The sequence below is a fragment of the Salvelinus alpinus genome, chromosome 3 (genome assembly GCF_045679555.1).
Source record: "Salvelinus alpinus chromosome 3, SLU_Salpinus.1, whole genome shotgun sequence".
Classification (NCBI taxonomy): domain Eukaryota; kingdom Metazoa; phylum Chordata; class Actinopteri; order Salmoniformes; family Salmonidae; genus Salvelinus; species Salvelinus alpinus.
In genome coordinates, this window is record NC_092088.1 from 79,887,527 (window position 1) to 79,906,246 (window position 18,720).

Here is an 18,720-nt window from a genome sequence, read left to right on the forward strand (position 1 = left end):
AAAACGATTTCTGTACATGTACATTGAAAGTGAATTGAGAATGCTTTTCCTTACCTTGTGGATGGCTTGCTGATGCTGTAGCCTAACTGAGATCACCAGTGGACTTGCTTTCTGTTTTAACAAATTAAGTCACCCCCCTGAGTTACTCTTTAACCATTGAGTCACTGAGTATTCTGTGGTGATCCAGAGTCTTTTCCGACATGAAAAACTCTACAGTTTACTATAGCATACCACAGTACTTACTATAGAATTCTATAGTAAACTGTAGTACACTGTATAGTACATACTATATAATGTTGTAGAATACTACACTAAATACTACAGTATTATCCACACAAAAAACTGTAGTAAATACTACAGTAATGTCCAAAAACACTACAGTCTGCAAAAACACTACACTTGTTTAACTATAGTAAATACTACAGTATTCAATTTACATATACCCTGCCCATTCCCCTCCCCCAAATCACATTTTGTGCCACCCAGGTTATAGAAAAAAGCAGAAGTGCTGAACTGTCCATGCAGACCCCAGTCCTACCGACATACAGGTTATGGAAAATTAGCTCTTTCAGTATTTCTCCAGTAGGTTTCTTGAAGAAGAAAACCTTCACTTCTATATCAAAGATAACAAAACAAAAACACCTGTCACGGGTGTCGTCGTCGGATGAGGAGTAATCTGACCAAAGCGCAGCGTGGTAAGTGTTCATGCTTTTTATTTAAACTGAACACTATAACAAAAATAACAAAGAGAATGAACGAAACCGAAACAGTCCTGTCAGGTGCAGAAACACAAAACAGAAAATAACTACCCACAAAACACAGGTGGGAAAATGCTACCTAAGTATGGTTTCCCAATCAGAGACAACGATGGACAGCTGTCCCTGATTGAGAACCATACCCGGCCAAAACAAAGAAATACAACAAATAGAAAAATGAATATAGAATGCCCACCCAAATCACACCCTGACCAAACCAAAATAGAGACATAAAAAGCCCTCTAAGGTCAGGGCGTGACAACACCATAGTAAATATTACAAATAAGTCTGCAAAAACACTACAGTAAATATTACAGTATACTACAGTCTGTAAAAACACAACAGTAATTACTATAGAGTACAGTGCCTTCAGAAAGTATTCAGACCCCTTGACTTCTTCCAAATTTTGTTACGTTATAGCCTTATTCTAAAATTGATTACATTTTTTGCTCATCAATCTAAACACAATACCCCATAATGACAAAGCAAAATCAGGTTGTTAGAACATTTGGCAAAATACGATTGGCATTCAAGCCAAAGAGTCGAATCTTGGAGATGGTTGTCCTTCTGGAAGGTTCTCCCATCTCCACAGAGGAACTCTAGAGCTCTGTCAGAGTGACCATCGAGTTCTTGGTCCCCTCCCTGACCAAGGCCCTTGCTCAGTTTGGCCAGGCGGCCAGCTCTAGGAAGAGTCTTGGTGGTTCCAAACTTCTTCCATTTAAGAATGATGGAGTCCACTGTGTTCTTGGGGACCTTCAATGCTGCATAAATGTTTTGGTACCCTTGCCCAGATCTGTGCCTCGACACAGTCCTGTCTCTGACCTCTATGGACAATTTGCTTCAACCTCATGGCTTGGGTTTTGCTCTGACATGCACTGTCAACTGTGGGACCTTATATAGACAGGTGTGTGCCTTTCCAATCAAGTTGTAGAAACATCTCAAGAATGATCAGTAGAAACAGGATGCACCTGAACTCAATTTCGAGGCTCATTGCAAAGGGTCTGAATACATATGTAAATAAGGTATTTCTGTTTATATATATTTTTTAAATTTGCTAAAATGTCTAAAAACCTGTTTCAATATGGGGTGCCCTAGTCAATATGGGGTATTGTGTGTAGATTGCTGAGGATTTTTTATTTATTTAATCCATTTTAGAACGTAACAAAATGTGGAAAATGTCAAAGGTTTCTGAATATTTTCTGAAGGCACTGTATACTACAGTCTGTAAAAACACTACAGCAATTACTATAGCATATACTACAGTTTTCTTTTACTACAGTATTTATACTATAGTTAAGTGCAAATACTACAGTACACTACAGTACACTTTAGTCCGCAAAACACTACAGTGAATAGTATGGTATTTATAACAGAGGCTGCTGGGAGGAGCTACATGAGGATGGGCTCATTGGAATGGAATAAAGCCATTACAACGAGCTTGTCCTACCATCGCTCCTCCCACCAGCCTCCTCTGATTTATACCATAGTATACTATTTGCTCTTTTCATGTGGGTTGTACTTGCTGATAAATAAATGGGTCAGAGCAGAAGACCACCCGGTTGTCCTTGTGCCCAATGTACAGTAGCTACTCAAAACATGACCCAAGCAGGAGTTTGGTTTTGACAAGAGGAAACCAGAAAATTGTGTCAAAGCCAGGTTTTCTATATCTTGGGTTGGAGTCACAACGTGTGAAAGAAGAATACAGCATGTTTGTGTATATCTGTGGAAGGAGTGTTATTGAAAAATTCCACACGTTCTTGGTTCATTGCTGCAAACCTTTATAGGAAAAGGTCAACATTATAGTTTGGCTACCCCCTCTGAATATCTATTGTACTTACATCAAAAAAACACTTTGTTGTCAGCGCCCTAAAAAGGTTTATATCACGCATTTTATTTATCGATATAATAACTGCCAATGTCAGCTTATGTCAACCACTACATGTTATGCATTACTTATTAAATCATTTGTAAAATAGCCCCAGAAGGGCCCCAATAAGTGTCACACAAAATTGTTATAATAATAACTGTCAAAAATCTGACTCTGTTTGCTGAAACAATACTGCCACCAAATGAATTGTTTTGGTAACTTCACTTGTGGCAAATTATACCACAATTAAAATGGCAGGCCTAAATCCCTTATTGATAAAATTATTGTAATATAAAATTGGGTTATGGTGGATTTTGTTAATAGTTTAGGGTGGATTATGTTATTTTGTCTTTATCACTAATCTAGATATTATGACTCGGGAACATTAATTTAAAGCCTACACGGTGACAAGCAGGATATTCTCTGTAAAATTGTTCTTTGAATAGACAGGCCCACTCTCAACATTGTATCAACAACAATCTTCTAGGGCGGAACAGCAAGTGAAGGAGGGGTGTTGCTATATATTTATTTATTTGGTCATTTTTTTTAGACAGATCATATTCCCTCTCTCATATCTTCTTAATTCCCAAATTTATGACACACTATTAACCCAAATACTGTATTTTTGTACAAGTACATTGAAAGTGAATTGAGTGAATTCTACAGCAATCTTCTAGAGCGGAACAACAAGTCGAGGGGAGGGGTTACTGATCTTCTAAAAAGCTGTCGCTGTCCCCTGTCACTTTCAGCACACCCCACAATACTGTATATATCGCTCGGTGTTCTATCGATCAGATGGCCAATGAAGACAGTTTCCCCGATTTGAAGACGTTCTCTCCGATTTGCAGAGTTCGTTCTCACAGTGACACTTCTGGTTTCAGGTCGAGAATATTGTTCAGACTGCGAGGCGCACGTTCAGGTGAGTATTTCAATAGGCTACACGCGCCAAATATGTATAACCTCGTCCATATTTCGCAAATTTTGTTTTGTTTGCTTAAGTTTAAATAATCGTTAATTATTGCAGTCAAAATGAAAAAGATAGAACTTAATGAACAACACTGAAAATGGTTGTACCACAGATGAAAGCAGAGTTAGTTAAAAGTGTATTTGGAAGAAATTGAATGGCAGGGCTTGACATGCATAGAATTCATAATTCAAGTTTTTGAATGCATTATGCTACACCTCTCTGTGATCAAATGAGGATATGCAGTCATTTTCATTGTGGCTTTATTATTATTATATATTTACATACAGTTGAAGTCGGAAGTTTCATACACTTAGGTGTATGTTTTTCAACCACTCCACAAATTTCTTGTTAACAAACTATAGTTTTGGCAAGTCGGTTAGGACATCTACTTTGTACATGACACAAGTCATTTTTCCAACAATTGTTTACAGACAGATTATTTCACTTATAATTCACTGTATCACAATTTCATTGGGTCAGAAGTTTACATACACTAAGTTGACTGTGCCTTTAAACAGCTTGGAAAATTCCAGAAATGATGTCATGGCTTTAGAAGTTTCTGATAGGCTAATTGACATAATTTGAGTCAATTGGATGTGTACCTGTGGATGTCTTTCAAGGCCTACCTTCAAACTCCGTGCCTCTTTGCTTGACATCATGGGAAAATCAAAAGAAATCAGCCAAGACCTCAGAAAAGAAATTGTAGACCTCCACAAGTCTGGTTCATCCTTGGGACCAATTTCCAAGTGCCTGAATGTACCACATTCATCTGTACAAACAATAGTACGCAAGTATAAACACCATGGGACCACGCAGCCGTCATACTGCTCTGGAAGGAGATGCGTTCCTAGAGATGAACGTACTTGGTGCGAAAAGTGCAAATCAATCCCAGAAAAACAGCAAAGGACCTTGTGAAGATGCTGGAGGAAACAGCTACAAAAGTATCTATATCCACAGTAAAAGGAGTCCTATATTGACATAACCTGAAAGGCCAATCAGCAAGGAAGAAGCCACTGCTCCAAAACCACCATAAAAAAGCCAGACTACGGTTTGCAATTGCACATGGGGACAAAGATTGTACTTTTTGGAGAAATGTCCTCTGGTCTGATGAAACACAAATAGAACTGTTTGGCCATAATGATCATCGTTATGTTTGGAGGAAAAAGGGGGAGGCTTGCAAGCCGAAGATCACCATCCCAACCGTGAAGCACGGGTGTGGCAGCATCATGTTGTGGGGGTGCTTTGCTGCAGGAGGGACTGGTGCACTTCACAAAATAGAGGGCATCATGAGGTGGAAAATTATGTGGATATATTAAAGCAACATCTCAAGACATCAGTCAGGAAGTTAAAGCTTGGTTGCAAATGGGTCTTCCAAATGGACAATGACCCCAAGCATACTTCCAAAGTTGTGGCAAAATGGCTTAAGGACAACAAAGTCAAGGTATTGGAGTGGCCATCACAAAGCCCTGACCTCAATCCTATAGAAAATGTGTGAGCGGAACTGAAAAAGCGTGTGCGAGCAAGGAGGCCTACAAACCTGACTCAGTTACACCAGCTCTGTCAGGAGGAATGGGCCAAAATTCACCCAACTTATTGTGGGAAGCTTGTGGAAGGCTACCCGAAATGTTTGACCCAAGTTAAACAATTTAAAGGCAATGCTACCAAATACTAATTGAGTATATGTAAACTTCTGACCCACTGGGAATGTGATGAATGAAATAAAAGCTGAAAGAAATCATTCTCTCTACTATTATTCTGACATTTCACATTCTTAAAATAAAGTGGTGATCCTAACTGACCTAAAACAGGGACTTTTTACTCGGATTAAATGTCAGGAATTGTGAAAAACTGAGTTTAAATGTTTTTGGCTAAGGTGTATGTAAACTTCCGACTTCAACTGTAAATATATATATATATATAATTGTTTAAACATGCAAGGCATCTGATGCTCCCCATTGTAATTCCAGTCACAAACTTCAACTTTAAAACACCTACGTTTATGTTTTCTATCTAATATAGGCAGGCCTCGACCTAAAAAGATCAACAATGTATAATGTGTTGTTGCTGATTAACAATCAATCATGAAAATATGATTTCCCTTATACAGTGGTGTAAAGTGAACAAAAATACTACTTAAGTCATTTTTTGGGGTATCGTAACTATACTTTACTATTTATATTTTCGACTACTTTTACTTTACTACATTCCTAAAGAAAATATTGTACTTTTTACTCCACACGTTTTCCTTGACACCCAAAAGTACTTGTTACATTATTAATGCTTAGCAGGACAGCAAAATAATGAAATTCATGCACTTATCAACCGAACATCACTGGTCATCCCTACTGCCTCTGATCTGGCGGACTCACTAAACCGACATGCTTTGTTTGTCAATTATGTATGAGTGTTGGAGTGTGCCCGTGGCTTTCCATAAATTAAAAATTAAATAGTGCCATCTGGTTTGCTGAATAGAAGGAATTTGAAATTATTTATACTTTTTCTTTTGATACTTAAGTATATTTTAAACCAAATACTTTTATACTTTTACTCAAGTAGAATTTTACTGGGTGACTTTTACTTTTACTTGAGTCATTTTCTATTAAGGTATCTTTACTTTTACTCAAGTATGACAGTTGGGTACTTTCCCCACCACTGCCCTCATGTTTTTCAATGAATGGATGTACTTGATATCATGAACTGACAATGACAAAGAAAACATAATGAGATCACGTTTCCAAGAGAGAAGTTGCTGAGGCCCCTTCTCTAGAATGGCCCTTACATAGAACTAAGGTGCCCAATGCTGCAGTGGTTTCCTGTTGTCATTTCTGCAAAGTGCACAGACCTTCAAAGAGCTATAATGCCTCTAGTCTTGATGTCCTATGGAGCTGTGTTCCTCTGAGGTTTAATAGGCTCTGGTGAGAAGGGGCTGTTCATCGTCACAGTAAAGGCCATGTTCTTTATTCCACATAGATTATTTCCTATAGAAGAAGGACTTTGTTTGTGAGATATTCCATATCGTTCAGAAGTGCATTATGAACACCATATCTGTATTATTTCTTAACTGTCACAACTGTGTGGGTTTAATGTGCACATATTTCACATTGATGTGGTCATAAGGTTCTCATACAGTACGTACAATGTCAAGGCTTTCGCAAACAATTTACTGACATTAGTCCCCAGCTTTACCATGCCTCCTCTATCAAATGTCACATCAGTACATTATGTCTACTGACAGTCCACTTCCTGTCATCAGTCAACTTTGTTTTCCACTTCCGTCCATCTGCCCTTTCAGAGTAGTCTAGTTAAGTGGATCTTGAATTCATGCATGCTACAGTACAGCTGTAGGATCTTAATTTGAGCCAGTTTGCTACAGCAGGAAAAGAATCCTGCAGCAACAGGAAATGTGAATGATTATGTGGATTATACATTTGTAGGGGTTGATACATTTTTCGTAAGGGAAAATCAAGTCAGAAATGTCTAAATGTAAATTACAAACTTCAGAAGTCCTTTTAAACCTCAAATACACAACATGTTTTAAATGTCCTGCATTGCAGGTAACTCCTCCTGCAACAGGGTGTTTAAATTAAGATTCTACATCTGTATATTATCATAGTCTGTATCTAGCCAAAGTCTGCCGATTGGTGTCTGTGTGATATTGCCTTGCCTTGTTAATAAAATAACTTGAAACTAAATTATCTAGATCACATTACCTAGAAATATTTTGCAGACAAAAGTTGTGTTATGTATTGCCATCATTCATTCTTTGCACTTTATTGCAGCAGGAAGTGTGATAACACATGTAGAGTAATGGCAGGAAATGCTGGCTATTGTCTGGTAGTTTCTCAAATAGCCACAAGAGGGGGGGAAAGCTCCTAGAAGGCCAGCATCCCAGAGTAGCCTCTTCACTGTTGACGTTGAGACTGGTGTTTTGCGGGTACTATTTAATGAAGCTGCCAGTTGAGGACTTGTGAAGCGTCTGTTTCTCAAACTAGACACTCTAATCTACTTGTCCTCTTGCTCAGTTGTGCACCGGGGACTCCTACTCCTCTTTCTATTCTGGTTAGAGACAGTTTGTGCTGTGAAGGGAGTAGTACACAGTGTTGTACGAGATCTTCAGTTTGTTGGCCATTTCTCGCATGGAATAGCCTTCATTTCTCAGAACAAGAATAGACTGACGAGTTTCAGAAGAAAGTTTTTTGTTTATAGTCATTTTGAGCCTGTAATCGAACCCACAAATGCTGATGCTCCAGATACTCAACTAGTCTAAAGAAGGCCAGTTTTATTGCTTCTTTAAATCAGCACAACAGTTTTCAGCTGTGCTAACATAATTGCAAAAGGGTTTTCTAATGATCAATTAGCCTTTTAAAATGATATACTTGGATTAGCTAACACAACGTGCCATTGGAACACAGGACTGATGGTTGCTGATAATGGGCCTCTGTACGCCAATGTAGATATTCCATAAAAAATCTGCCATTTCCAGCTACAATAGTCATTTACAACAATGTCTAAACTGTATTTCTGATCAATTTTATGTTATTTTTATGGACCAAAAATGTGCTTTTCTTTAAAAAACAAGGACATTTCTACGTGACCCCAAACTTTTGAACGGTAATGTATATTAAAGCAATAAGGCACGAGGGGGTGTGGTGTGGTATATGGCCAATATACCATGGCTATGAGTTGTTCTTAAGAGTGCCTGGATACAGCCTTTAGCCATGGTCTGTTGGCCATACACCACAAACTCCTGAGGTGTCTTATTGCTATTATAAACTGGTTACCAATGTCATTAGAACAGTAAAAATAAATGATTTGTCATATCCGTGGTATACGGTCTCATGTACCACAGCTTTTAGCCAATAAGCATTCAGGGCTGGAACCACCCAGTTTCTCAATATATATACAGTATGTGGTCTTCTAATAAATATAACAGTACAGGGCCACACATCACCACAATAAAGGCCTACATGGAAATGATTTAGTTAATATACCATTTATATATTGTTTTGCTTAATAAGAACTTGTCTTGAAAGCGTAATCTTTGTCTCTCATTTGAGTACCTCTGACCTTTCCAACTCAGAGTTGTTACGCTCTCTCAAATAATAATGGAAGGGGTTTCCGACTCTTAGAGAAGCTCTGGGAAGTAATGATTTGTTGTGATCATTATAGGTTTTTGCCCCTTCAGAATCAGTGAGGTGTTGAATACTGTTCCTCCCTACACTCAATTAGTCATGTAATTACACTGTAAGGGAGCTAGGCAGTGTAGCACGCTGTGCACATTGTACCCTTTCTGGACAATACTCCCAAAATAGACATTCAGTTTGAATTTGACACTCCAAATTACTATGTATCACACTTTCTGTGCCCTTTACTACTGCCTGTGTTTAACACAATGCAGCTGGTCATAATTGTGTTTCCAACATATCCAGCATTGCATTCAATCATAGCCAGGTCATTAACAATATACAGTACCAGTCAAAAGTTTTAGAACACCTAGTGATTCCAGAGTTTTTCTTTAGTTTTACTATTTTCTACATTGCAGAATAATAGTGAAGACATTAAAACTATGAAATAACACATATGGAATCATGTAGTAACCAAAAAAGTGTTAAACAAATCAAAATATATTTTATATTTGAGATTCTTTAAAGTAGCCACTCTTTGCCGTGATGACAGCTTTGGGCTCTCTTGGCATTTTCTCAACCAGCTTTATGAGGTAGTCACCTGGAATGCATTTTAAATAACAGGTGTGCCTTTTTAAAAGTTAATTTGTGGAATTTCTTTCCTTCTTAATGCGTTTGAGCCAATCAGTTGTGTTGTGACAAGGTAGGGGTGGTATCCAGAAGATAACCCTATTTGGTAAAATGCCAAGTCCATATTATGGCAAGAACAGCTCAAATAAGCAAAGAGAAACGACAGTCCATCATTACTTTAAGACATGAAGATCAGTCAATACGGAACATTTCAAGAACTTTGAAAGTTTCTTCAAGTGCAGTCGCAAAAACCATCAAGCGCTATGATGAAACTGGTCTCATGAGGACCGCCACAGGAAAGGAAGACCCAGAGTTACATCTGCTGCAGAGGATAAGTTCATTAGAGTTACCAGCCTCAGAAATTGCAGCCCAAATAAATGCTTCAGAGTAACAGACACATCTCAACATCAACTGTTCAGAGGAGACTGCGTCAATCAAGCCTTCATGGTCGATTTGCTGCAAAGAAACCACTACTAAAGGACACCAATAAGAAGAAGAGACTTGCTTGGGCCAAGAAACACAAGCAATGGACATTAGACTGGTGGAAATTATGATCTCTAAATGTGTGGTTCCCACTGTAAAGTATGAGGGAGGAGGTGTGATGGTGTGGGGGTGCATTGCTGGTGAAACTGTCTGTGATTTATTTAGAATTCAAGGCACACTTAACTAGCATGGCTACCACAGCATTCTGCAGCGATACGTCATCCCATCTGGTTTGCGCTTAGTGAGACTATCATTTGTTTTTCAACAGGACAATGACCCAAAACACACCTCCATGCTATGTAAGGGCTATTTGACCAAGAAGGAGAGTGATGGAGTGCTGCATCAGATGACCTGGCCTCCACAATCACCCGACCTCAACCCAGTTGAGATGGTTTGGGATGAGTTGGGATGAGTTGACCACAGAGTGAAGGAAAAGCAGTCAACAAGTGCTCAGCATATGTGGGAACTCCTTCAAGACTGTTGGACAAGCATTCCAGGTGAAGCTTGTTGAGAGAATGCCAAGAGTGTGCAAAGTTGTCATCAAGGCAAAGGGTGGCTACTTTAAAGAATCTAAAATCTATTTTGATTAGTTTAACACTTTTTTGGTAACTACATGATTCCATATGTGCTATTTCATAATGTTGATGTCTTCACTATTATTCTACAATGTAAAAAATAGTCAAAATAAAGAAAAACCCTTGAATGAGTAGGTGCGTCCAAACTTTTGACTGGTACTGCATATCATGTAAATGATTCTCAGACTACATTCTGAGAGAGTTTGTACTGTAGCAGTCTTGTTGGTTTCTCAACAAGGCTAACTGGTCTGGTAAGGTAGTATCAGTGAACATCAAAGCATGCTATGTTTGTGTTAATTACTATGGTTACAACTGGATTAGTTAAGGTAACCCCATTTTCTGGGAAAGCTCAACCCTTCACAAGGACCTGTAGTCACTGCAGTGTTGGTAGAGTGGAGCCAAGGGAAGTGATCTTCCTCTGACACTAATCAATCTCTAGACTGGGAAGGAACTGAAAGTGAAAGAGGGGTAATCTAAGCAGTTGGCCATAAAAATATAATTAGAACGTGATACAGTATCTCTATGCAGGCAGCTGTGTGGGTGCAGATGGCTGCCTCTAACTAAGATCAGTTCAGAGGGATTCCGACTGAAGCGCAATATTAATTTGTCTCTAGCTGACTGGGACTATTTCAATGCCGCTGAACAACATCACATAATTCCCTTCCCCTGAAATGATCTTCCCTCAGATGTCGATCATATCCGCTCATCGATTTGAGGACTTGGCTGATATTCATTCCAGATCCATTCCATTCCTGTTTCATTGTCAATATTTTGGAGTCATATCCTCATCTTGAGTTGTGATGATCAACACATATAGAGGGAAGCTTCTGGAATAAAGACATTGAAGTTCAAACTTCAATATCTCCTCTGTTTTGAAGGGCCTGCCATTATGAAGTATTCTGTCTCCCTGCATAACGTTACAGTAAATAAGTATTTTTGAGCCTGTACCTCAGGCAGCAACATGAGAAGACATGTATTCCTGGCTTTACCCCCACTGACCTGTGGGGGAGGCAGGGAAACACCTCGAACATCTTCCTTGCTCACCTTTCCAAGCCTAAAGTGCTCCCTTGAATGCAAAATCGTGGCCCTGTGAGACGGCGATGCCAAAAGACTCAGCATCAAACACACAAAGGGTCGCTTTGTAAGAGGGGTCTTTCATCACTGATTTCCATGCTGCCCTGGTTATCTTTGTGAGAGAGGTCTTTCATCAGTCTGGGTTTAGTACAGTGTGACAGTATATGAAGTAACAGACCAGTCTGGGTTAAGTACATCATCACTGATTTCCATGCTGCCCTGGTTATCTTTGTGAGAGTGGTCTTTCATCACTGATTTCCATGCTGCCATGCTTATCTTTGTGAGAGAGGTCTTTCATCACTGATTTCCATGCTGCCCTGGTTATCTTTGTGAGAGGGGTCTTTCATCACTGATTTCCATGCTGCCCTGGTTATCTTTGTGAGAGAGGTCTTTCATCACTGATTTCCATGCTGCCCTGCTTATCTTTGTGAGAGGGGTCTTTCATCACTGATTTCCATGCTGTCCTGGTTATGTTTGTGAGAGGGGTCTTTCATCACTGATTTCCATGCTGCCCTGGTTATGTTTGTGAGAGAGGTCTTTCATCACTGATTTCCATGCTGCCCTGGTTATCTTTGTGAGAGGGCTCTTTCATCAGTGATTTCCAATCTGCCCTGGTTATCTTTGTGAGAGGGCTCTTTCATCTGTGATTTCCAATCTGCCCTGGTTATGTTTGAAAGCCGATAGGATATTTTCCCTTATGTTTTTCAGTTGCTTATAAAAGGTTTATTTTGCTTTGATGTCTTTATAGATATATAGTTATGACTCGTCATCATGGGTCTGCATCTATTCTGCGGCCACATACTTTGTCCAATGACCATGGGTTATAAGTTCCAACATGGTAAAACTCAACCTTTAATACAGTACGGTGTGACTTTAAGTTACACAACAACCTGACTGTGCCAGGTCAGTGGCTCACTGTGTTTATCATTCCTTAAAGAGCCTAAAAATAAAAAGTTGTTTCCGCTGTCACTTTCAAAACTATGTAAATGAAATTTCCATCCCAGTCGAGCTGACCTAGTTATCAAACAGTAACCCAGCTCAGTTAATGTCACACTGTTGGTCATTAATATCCGCAAGACCAAAAGGACATAGAGGATATTGTCAACATAACTTGTAATAATGCTGTTCACACAATAATGATTAAATACATTCAATTACATCATGTGTTGAAACACTGGCAGAAATTTAACATGGACTTTGACTCTGAAATATGACCTATGTGAGTATTGAGTATATGCAGCTCCTTTAATAATGCAGTTCAGTTGTAGCACCATCAGGGAGAGTTAGCAGGGCACAAGTTTGCACCTTGTTCGGATTGCTATAATTTACTTGACGTTCTAAATTAGTTATCAAGCTTGTTAGGGGCCAAAAAGGGCTAAGGACTTGTTAGGACCATAAAGGGCTAAGGACTTGTTAGGACCATAAAGGGCTAAGGACTTTTGGACTTTTGGCAGCTTTTGGAAGCCTTGGAGGCCTCTTCTCATCTCAACCCCCATGGCTCTTTAGCTACTAGCTACCTTATCAGGTGCTGGTTCCTGGGAGACTAGACAGGTTGTGAGTGAAATACATAAGTGGCAGCACTTGGAGTCGTTATCTTGTCAATAGCCGAACAATAATCTAGGACACCAGGAACTAAAATCTTGCATTATTGCGTAAGATTCTTGATTAGGTTACTTGCATCTGTCCATGAGAGATTATCCTAACAATGAAATGTACTATTACCTGCCCAGGCTTCATACTGTATGCTTGCTCAGTTCTATAGTGCAATGCCATTACAGCCTTCTTATAGACTCCTGGCTGAGCCAGAGATCTAAATACCCTCAAGTGTTTTTTCTCTGAAAGCCCACTGAAGTGTCTGCTGCCAGAGAAGAAAATATCAGCTACTATGACTCATTCCTTTTAGAACGTTGGCTAATTTCAACACTGCGCTTCAAAATAGACTGAACTGTTTTTTTCAGAGATTTTCCACACAGCCCTTAAAATCCACTTGTTCACCGACTTCAACCTCACATAACTTTCCATTCTGCCTCTGAACGTTGTGATGCGTATTGACACATGGAGTCTGGGGTGCAGAGAGAATATATATTTTTTTTTAGGTGAATAGCAGTAATGAAATTAGTCTGGCTTTAATGATGGTTGCAGAGCCCCCCCCCCCCCCCCCCCCTCTCTCTCTCTCTATCTTCCTCCCTGTGGCCTCAGGTTGCAGATAAAAGCCTCAGTGGACAGGGAGGCTCCATTTGATGGTTCCAGACTGGCTCAATCAAGCCTTGCTAATGGAGGTAATGGTTGTTGTGTCCCCTGCCTGTGCTCACTGGGCTGCTTCATGTACAGGAGGTTGGTGGCCCCTTAATTGGGGAGAACAGGCTCGTTGTAATGGCTGGAGCGGAATCAGTGGAATGGTATCAAATACATCAAACATGGTTTCCATGTGTTTGATTCCATTCCATTTGCTCCATTCCAGCCATTATTATGAGCCGTCCTCCCCTCAGCAGCCTCCACTGGCTTCATGGTCAGGTCCACTGCAGAGAGGCATGCAGCAAGGAACACTGATGAACATTAGAGAGCCAGCTCCCTGCACTGGAAGAGTTAGAGGGAGAGAGGGAGGGAGGTAAAGAGAGAGAGAGAGGAGGAGGAGAGAGGGAGGGAGGGAGAGATAGAGGGAGGGAAAGAGGAGAAGGAGAGAGGGAGGGAAGGAGGGAGCGATAGATAGAGGGAGGGCTAGGAGGAGAGAGAGAGGGAGAGAGGGAGGGAAAGAGGGAAAGAGAGTTATGAGGAAAAGAAAGGATCAGCTCACAAGGGTGATAATTTTCTTCCAGTCATGGAGCATGCTCGTGAGTCCCCTTTAGTCTGTGTGTCTGTGTCTGTGTCTGCGTGTCTATGTTTCTGTGTGTCTTTGTTTCTGTGTGTGTCTATGTTTCTGTGTGTGTCTATGTTTCTGTGTGTGTCTATGTTTCTGTGTGTCTATGTGTCTATGTTTCTGTGTGTGTCTGTGTTTTTGTGTGTGTCTGTGTTTCTGTGTGTATTTGTGTGTGAGAGAGAATTTATTGTCTTTGTGATTGTTGTGTGTGTGCTGTTACAGTAGTTGGTAGTAGGAGTTCTCTAAATGTTCTATGTTGGATACATTGCCCCTGGACTATACATGTAGAGGGTTGCCTAGAGACGGTTGGGATTGCTATCTACCCTACTAATTGAGGAGAAACTTTTTGACTTTCCCTCTGTGTATTCAGATCAGCTGTTTAGGGAACACTGCCAGGCAAAAACCCATTCCTGTAATGTCATTTTGTTGGATTAGAGTTGTTTAAATAACTTAGCTTGTGCCTAAATTGTTTAAAAACCTGGTTTGTTTTGTACTTATTTGATTATTTAAAGATACACATAAAGCCTTATCACTTAGAGATTACCTCTAAGAATATTATATTCATCATCTCATAACATATTATATAGTCACAGCTAGTGACAGGGTAGTCACAGCTAGTGACAGGGTAGTCACAGCTAGAGACAGGTTAGTCACAGCTAGTGACAGGTTAGTCACAGCTAGTGACAGGTTAGTCACAGCTAGTGACAGGGTAGTCACAGCTAATGACAGGTTAGTCGCAGCTAGTGACAGGGTAGTCGCAGCTAATGACGAGTTAGTCATAGCTAGTGACAGGGTATGAAGTAACAGACCAGTCTGGGTTTAGTAAAGTGTGACAGCATATGAAGTAACAGACCAGTCTGGGTTTAGTACAGTGTGACAGCATATGAAGTAACAGACCAGTCTGGGTTTAGTACAGTGTGACAGCATATGAAGTAACAGACCAGTCCAAACAGTGCAAATAGCCAAAGTAACTGTAAGAATCGTGAAAGTCAATGACACTAAGCCGACGGTTTTGAGCCAATCCACATCTTTAATGTACAACACATCAATAAGCTTAGCAGCATGTCTGAACAAGAACATTTGGATTCTAATTGAGGAAAATCAGATCTGTCATTTGCTACAGATAGTGGTAGTGATTTTTCAATGAAGACAAACAGTCCGACATCGTCATGGTTTATTTTGATGTGGATGAGCAATGGGTGGGTAGACCTCTGTCTCTGGCTGTCTGCTGCTGCTCTCCTCTCTCTCATATTGAACCTTTATGTGATCATCAGCCCCGATGTCTCTGCACTGTGAAATATAATGCTCTCGATTCGCTCTGCAATGAGCTATTTATAAACAGCCTAGATTTCAAAATAAGAGCCATCCAGACCAGGGAAAATAAGCTACTTACTGACAGGATGACGCATTGAATTGTATACAGTACATACAACATTTCAGTGTAGGAAATGAAGTGGTCCAGTAATGAGAGATACCTGCTATCCAAACAAAGTAACAAAGTAACTGATATCAGTTTCAATAATAGTTTGCTTGTGGAGAAGGTCAAATCTAATCTGTGTATAAAGTAACCCATTCTGATATGTCAATGTTAAGGTTTTCTCAACATACTGTACCATACCATACATACAGTATTTGTATGTAATCACTTTTGATTTGTGTATGTAAAATTATATGAAAAGTTGAGGTTGCAGCATACTTTGAATTGTCCGACAATGGTGAGACAATTCAAACTATGGTGCAAATTGCACATCCAAAACATACAATTGTTTCAATTTTATGACATAAAAAAAAAAAAAGTGTTTCATGCACAACTATCATCAAGTCTCTACCACTGGGATGAGGACATGCTTGCACCTTTCTGTCTCATATTATGATAGTCATTTTTGCCTTTTACCTGTGGCTAGCTATGGAATGGCATGCAGCCATATGTATCATTTCTTAAAAACCTCCATAACAGATAATATTAGCTGGGTCCATCACATACATTCACATCAATGTGTACTGTACTGCAGCCGGTAATCTGAATGTACTCAGTGACTAGCAACTAGACACACTCAATGACCATCCCATTATTTCCCAGTGCTTGATAGAGAAGCTAGACCTTTGCTCTTCAGATCTAATTACCTGTATGGACAAATGGCCCTGTCTGCTCCACTTAATCTATATGCAGAACAGATCCTATAGTATATCTGAATGTATCAAATGTTGTTATGAAAATATTCGCCTTAATGTAGACTACATCAAAGACAAAGTATGATACTCTCTACTCTACAATACAGATTAGAAGTATGGTTTTACTGTCATTTTAGACAGATCCAGTCTAGGTAATATAAAACACAGTTTACCAACACTTTGGAACTCACCTCGAAGTTTGAGGTTAATAAAGAAATCATCTAAAAAGAGGAAGAACTAAGAAGCACCACATGAACAATAATTACCTTGGATTTTTGCTGAGATTGCTGGTTAATCATTTATGACTCTTTCCCTTTTTCCTCCACTTGGACATCCTGTTACCTTTTTGATCAATGAGTGAGGTATACTGTAACAACATAAAGACATATATCCATTAGTCAATGAGTGAGGTATACTGTAACAACATAAAGACATATATACATTAGTCAATGAGTGAGGTATACTGTAACATCGTAAAGACATATCTACATTAGTCAATGAGTGAGGTATACTGTAACAACATAAAGACATATATCCATTAGTCAATGAGTGAGGTATACTGTAACAACATAAAGACATATATCCATTAGTCAATGAGTGAGGTATACTGTAACATCGTAAAGACATATATACATTAGTCAATGAGTGAGGTATACTGTAACATCATAAAGACATACAGTACCAGTCAAAAGTGTGGACACGCCTACTCATTCCAGGGTTTTTCTTTATTTTTACTATTTTCTACATTGTAGAATAATATTGAAGATATCAAAACTATGAAATAACACATATGGAATCATGTAGTAACCAAAAAAGTGTTAAACAAATATATTTTAGATTTGAGATACTTCAAAGTAGCCACCCTTTGCCTTGATGACAGCTTTGCACACTCTTGGCATTCTCTCAACCAGCTTCATGAGGAATGCTTTTCCAACAGTCTTGTGGTCCAACTCATCCCAAACCATTTCAATTGGGTTGAGTTCAGTTGATTGTGGAGGCCAGGTCATCTGATGCAGCACTCCATCACTCTCCTTTTTGGTCAAATAGCTCTTACACACCCTGGAGGTGTGTTTTGGGTCATTGTCCTGTTGAGAAATAAATGATAGTCCCACTAAGCGCAAACCAGATGGGATGACGTATCGCTGCAGAATGCTGTGGTAGCCATGCTGGTTAAGTGTGCCTTGAATTCTAAATAAATCACAGACAGTGTCACCAGCAAAGCACCCCCACACCATCACAACTCCTCCTCCATGCTTCACGGTGGGAACCACACATGCGGAGATCATCCGTTCACCTACTCTGCATCTCACAAAGACACGGCGGTTGGAAAAATCTCAAATTTGGATTCATCAGACCAAAGGACAGATTTCCACCGAATGAATGTCCATTGCTCGTGTTTCTTGGCCCAAACAAGTCTCTTCTTCTTACTGGTCTCCTTTAGTAGTGTTTTCTTTGCAGCAATTTGACCATGAAGGCCTGATTCATGCAGTCTCCGCTGAACAGTTGATGTTGAGATGTGTCTGTTACTTGAACTCTGTGAAGCATTTATGTAGGCTGCAATTTCTGAGAATGATAACTCTAATGAACGTATCCTCTGCAGCAGATGTAACTCTGGGTCTTCCTTTCCTGTGGCGGTCCTCATGAGAGCCAGTTCCATCATAGCGCTTGATGGTTTTTGCGACTGCACTTGAAGAAACTTTCAAAGTTTTAGAAATGTTCTGTATTGACTGACCTTCATGTCTTAAAGTAATGATGGACTTCGTTTCTCTTTTCTTATTTGAGTTGTTCTTGACATAAATGTACTTACCAAATAGAGCTATCTTCTGGATACCACCCCTACCTTGTCACATGCATTAAGAAAAAAGAAATTCCACAAATTAACTTTTAACAAGGCACATGTGTTAATTGAAATGCATTCCAGGTGACTACCTCATGAAGCTGTTTGAGAGAATGCAAAGAGTGTGCAAAGCTGTCATCAAGGCAAAGAGTGGCTACTTTGAAGAATCTCAAATCTCAAATATATTTTGATTTGTTTAACACTTTTTTGGTTACTACATGAATCCGTATGTGTTATTTCATAGTTTTGATGTCTTCACTATTATTCTGCAATGTAGAAAATAGTAAAACTAAAGAAAAACCCTTGAATGAGTAGGTGTGTCCAAACTTTTGACTGGTACTGTATATCCATTATCCATTTCCCTTCCTACTACTGGACCT

General features: G+C 39.5%; 1 protein-coding gene and 1 non-coding gene across 5 annotated transcripts in view; both read left to right on the plus strand.

The window, feature by feature from the left end:
* Positions 1–554: 554 nt before the first annotated feature.
* LOC139571696 (U7 small nuclear RNA) lies at positions 555–609 on the plus strand. The gene has a single exon (XR_011674335.1). It is a non-coding gene; the product is annotated as a U7 small nuclear RNA (small nuclear RNA).
* Positions 610–3,331: 2,722 nt separating this feature from the next.
* Positions 3,332–18,720, plus strand: part of LOC139571424 (phosphatase and actin regulator 2-like) — a 69,619-nt gene continuing 54,230 nt past the window's right edge. The window contains exon 1 of one of the 4 annotated variants that reach the window (XM_071394276.1): positions 3,332–3,541. In XM_071394276.1, the coding sequence (XP_071250377.1) occupies positions 3,418–3,541 (124 nt within the window). In that variant the 5' untranslated portion in view covers positions 3,332–3,417. Of the gene's footprint in view, positions 3,542–14,238; positions 14,306–18,720 lie in introns of those variants that run through there. The other 3 variants (XM_071394275.1, XM_071394279.1, XM_071394278.1) reach the window with 3 other exon arrangements.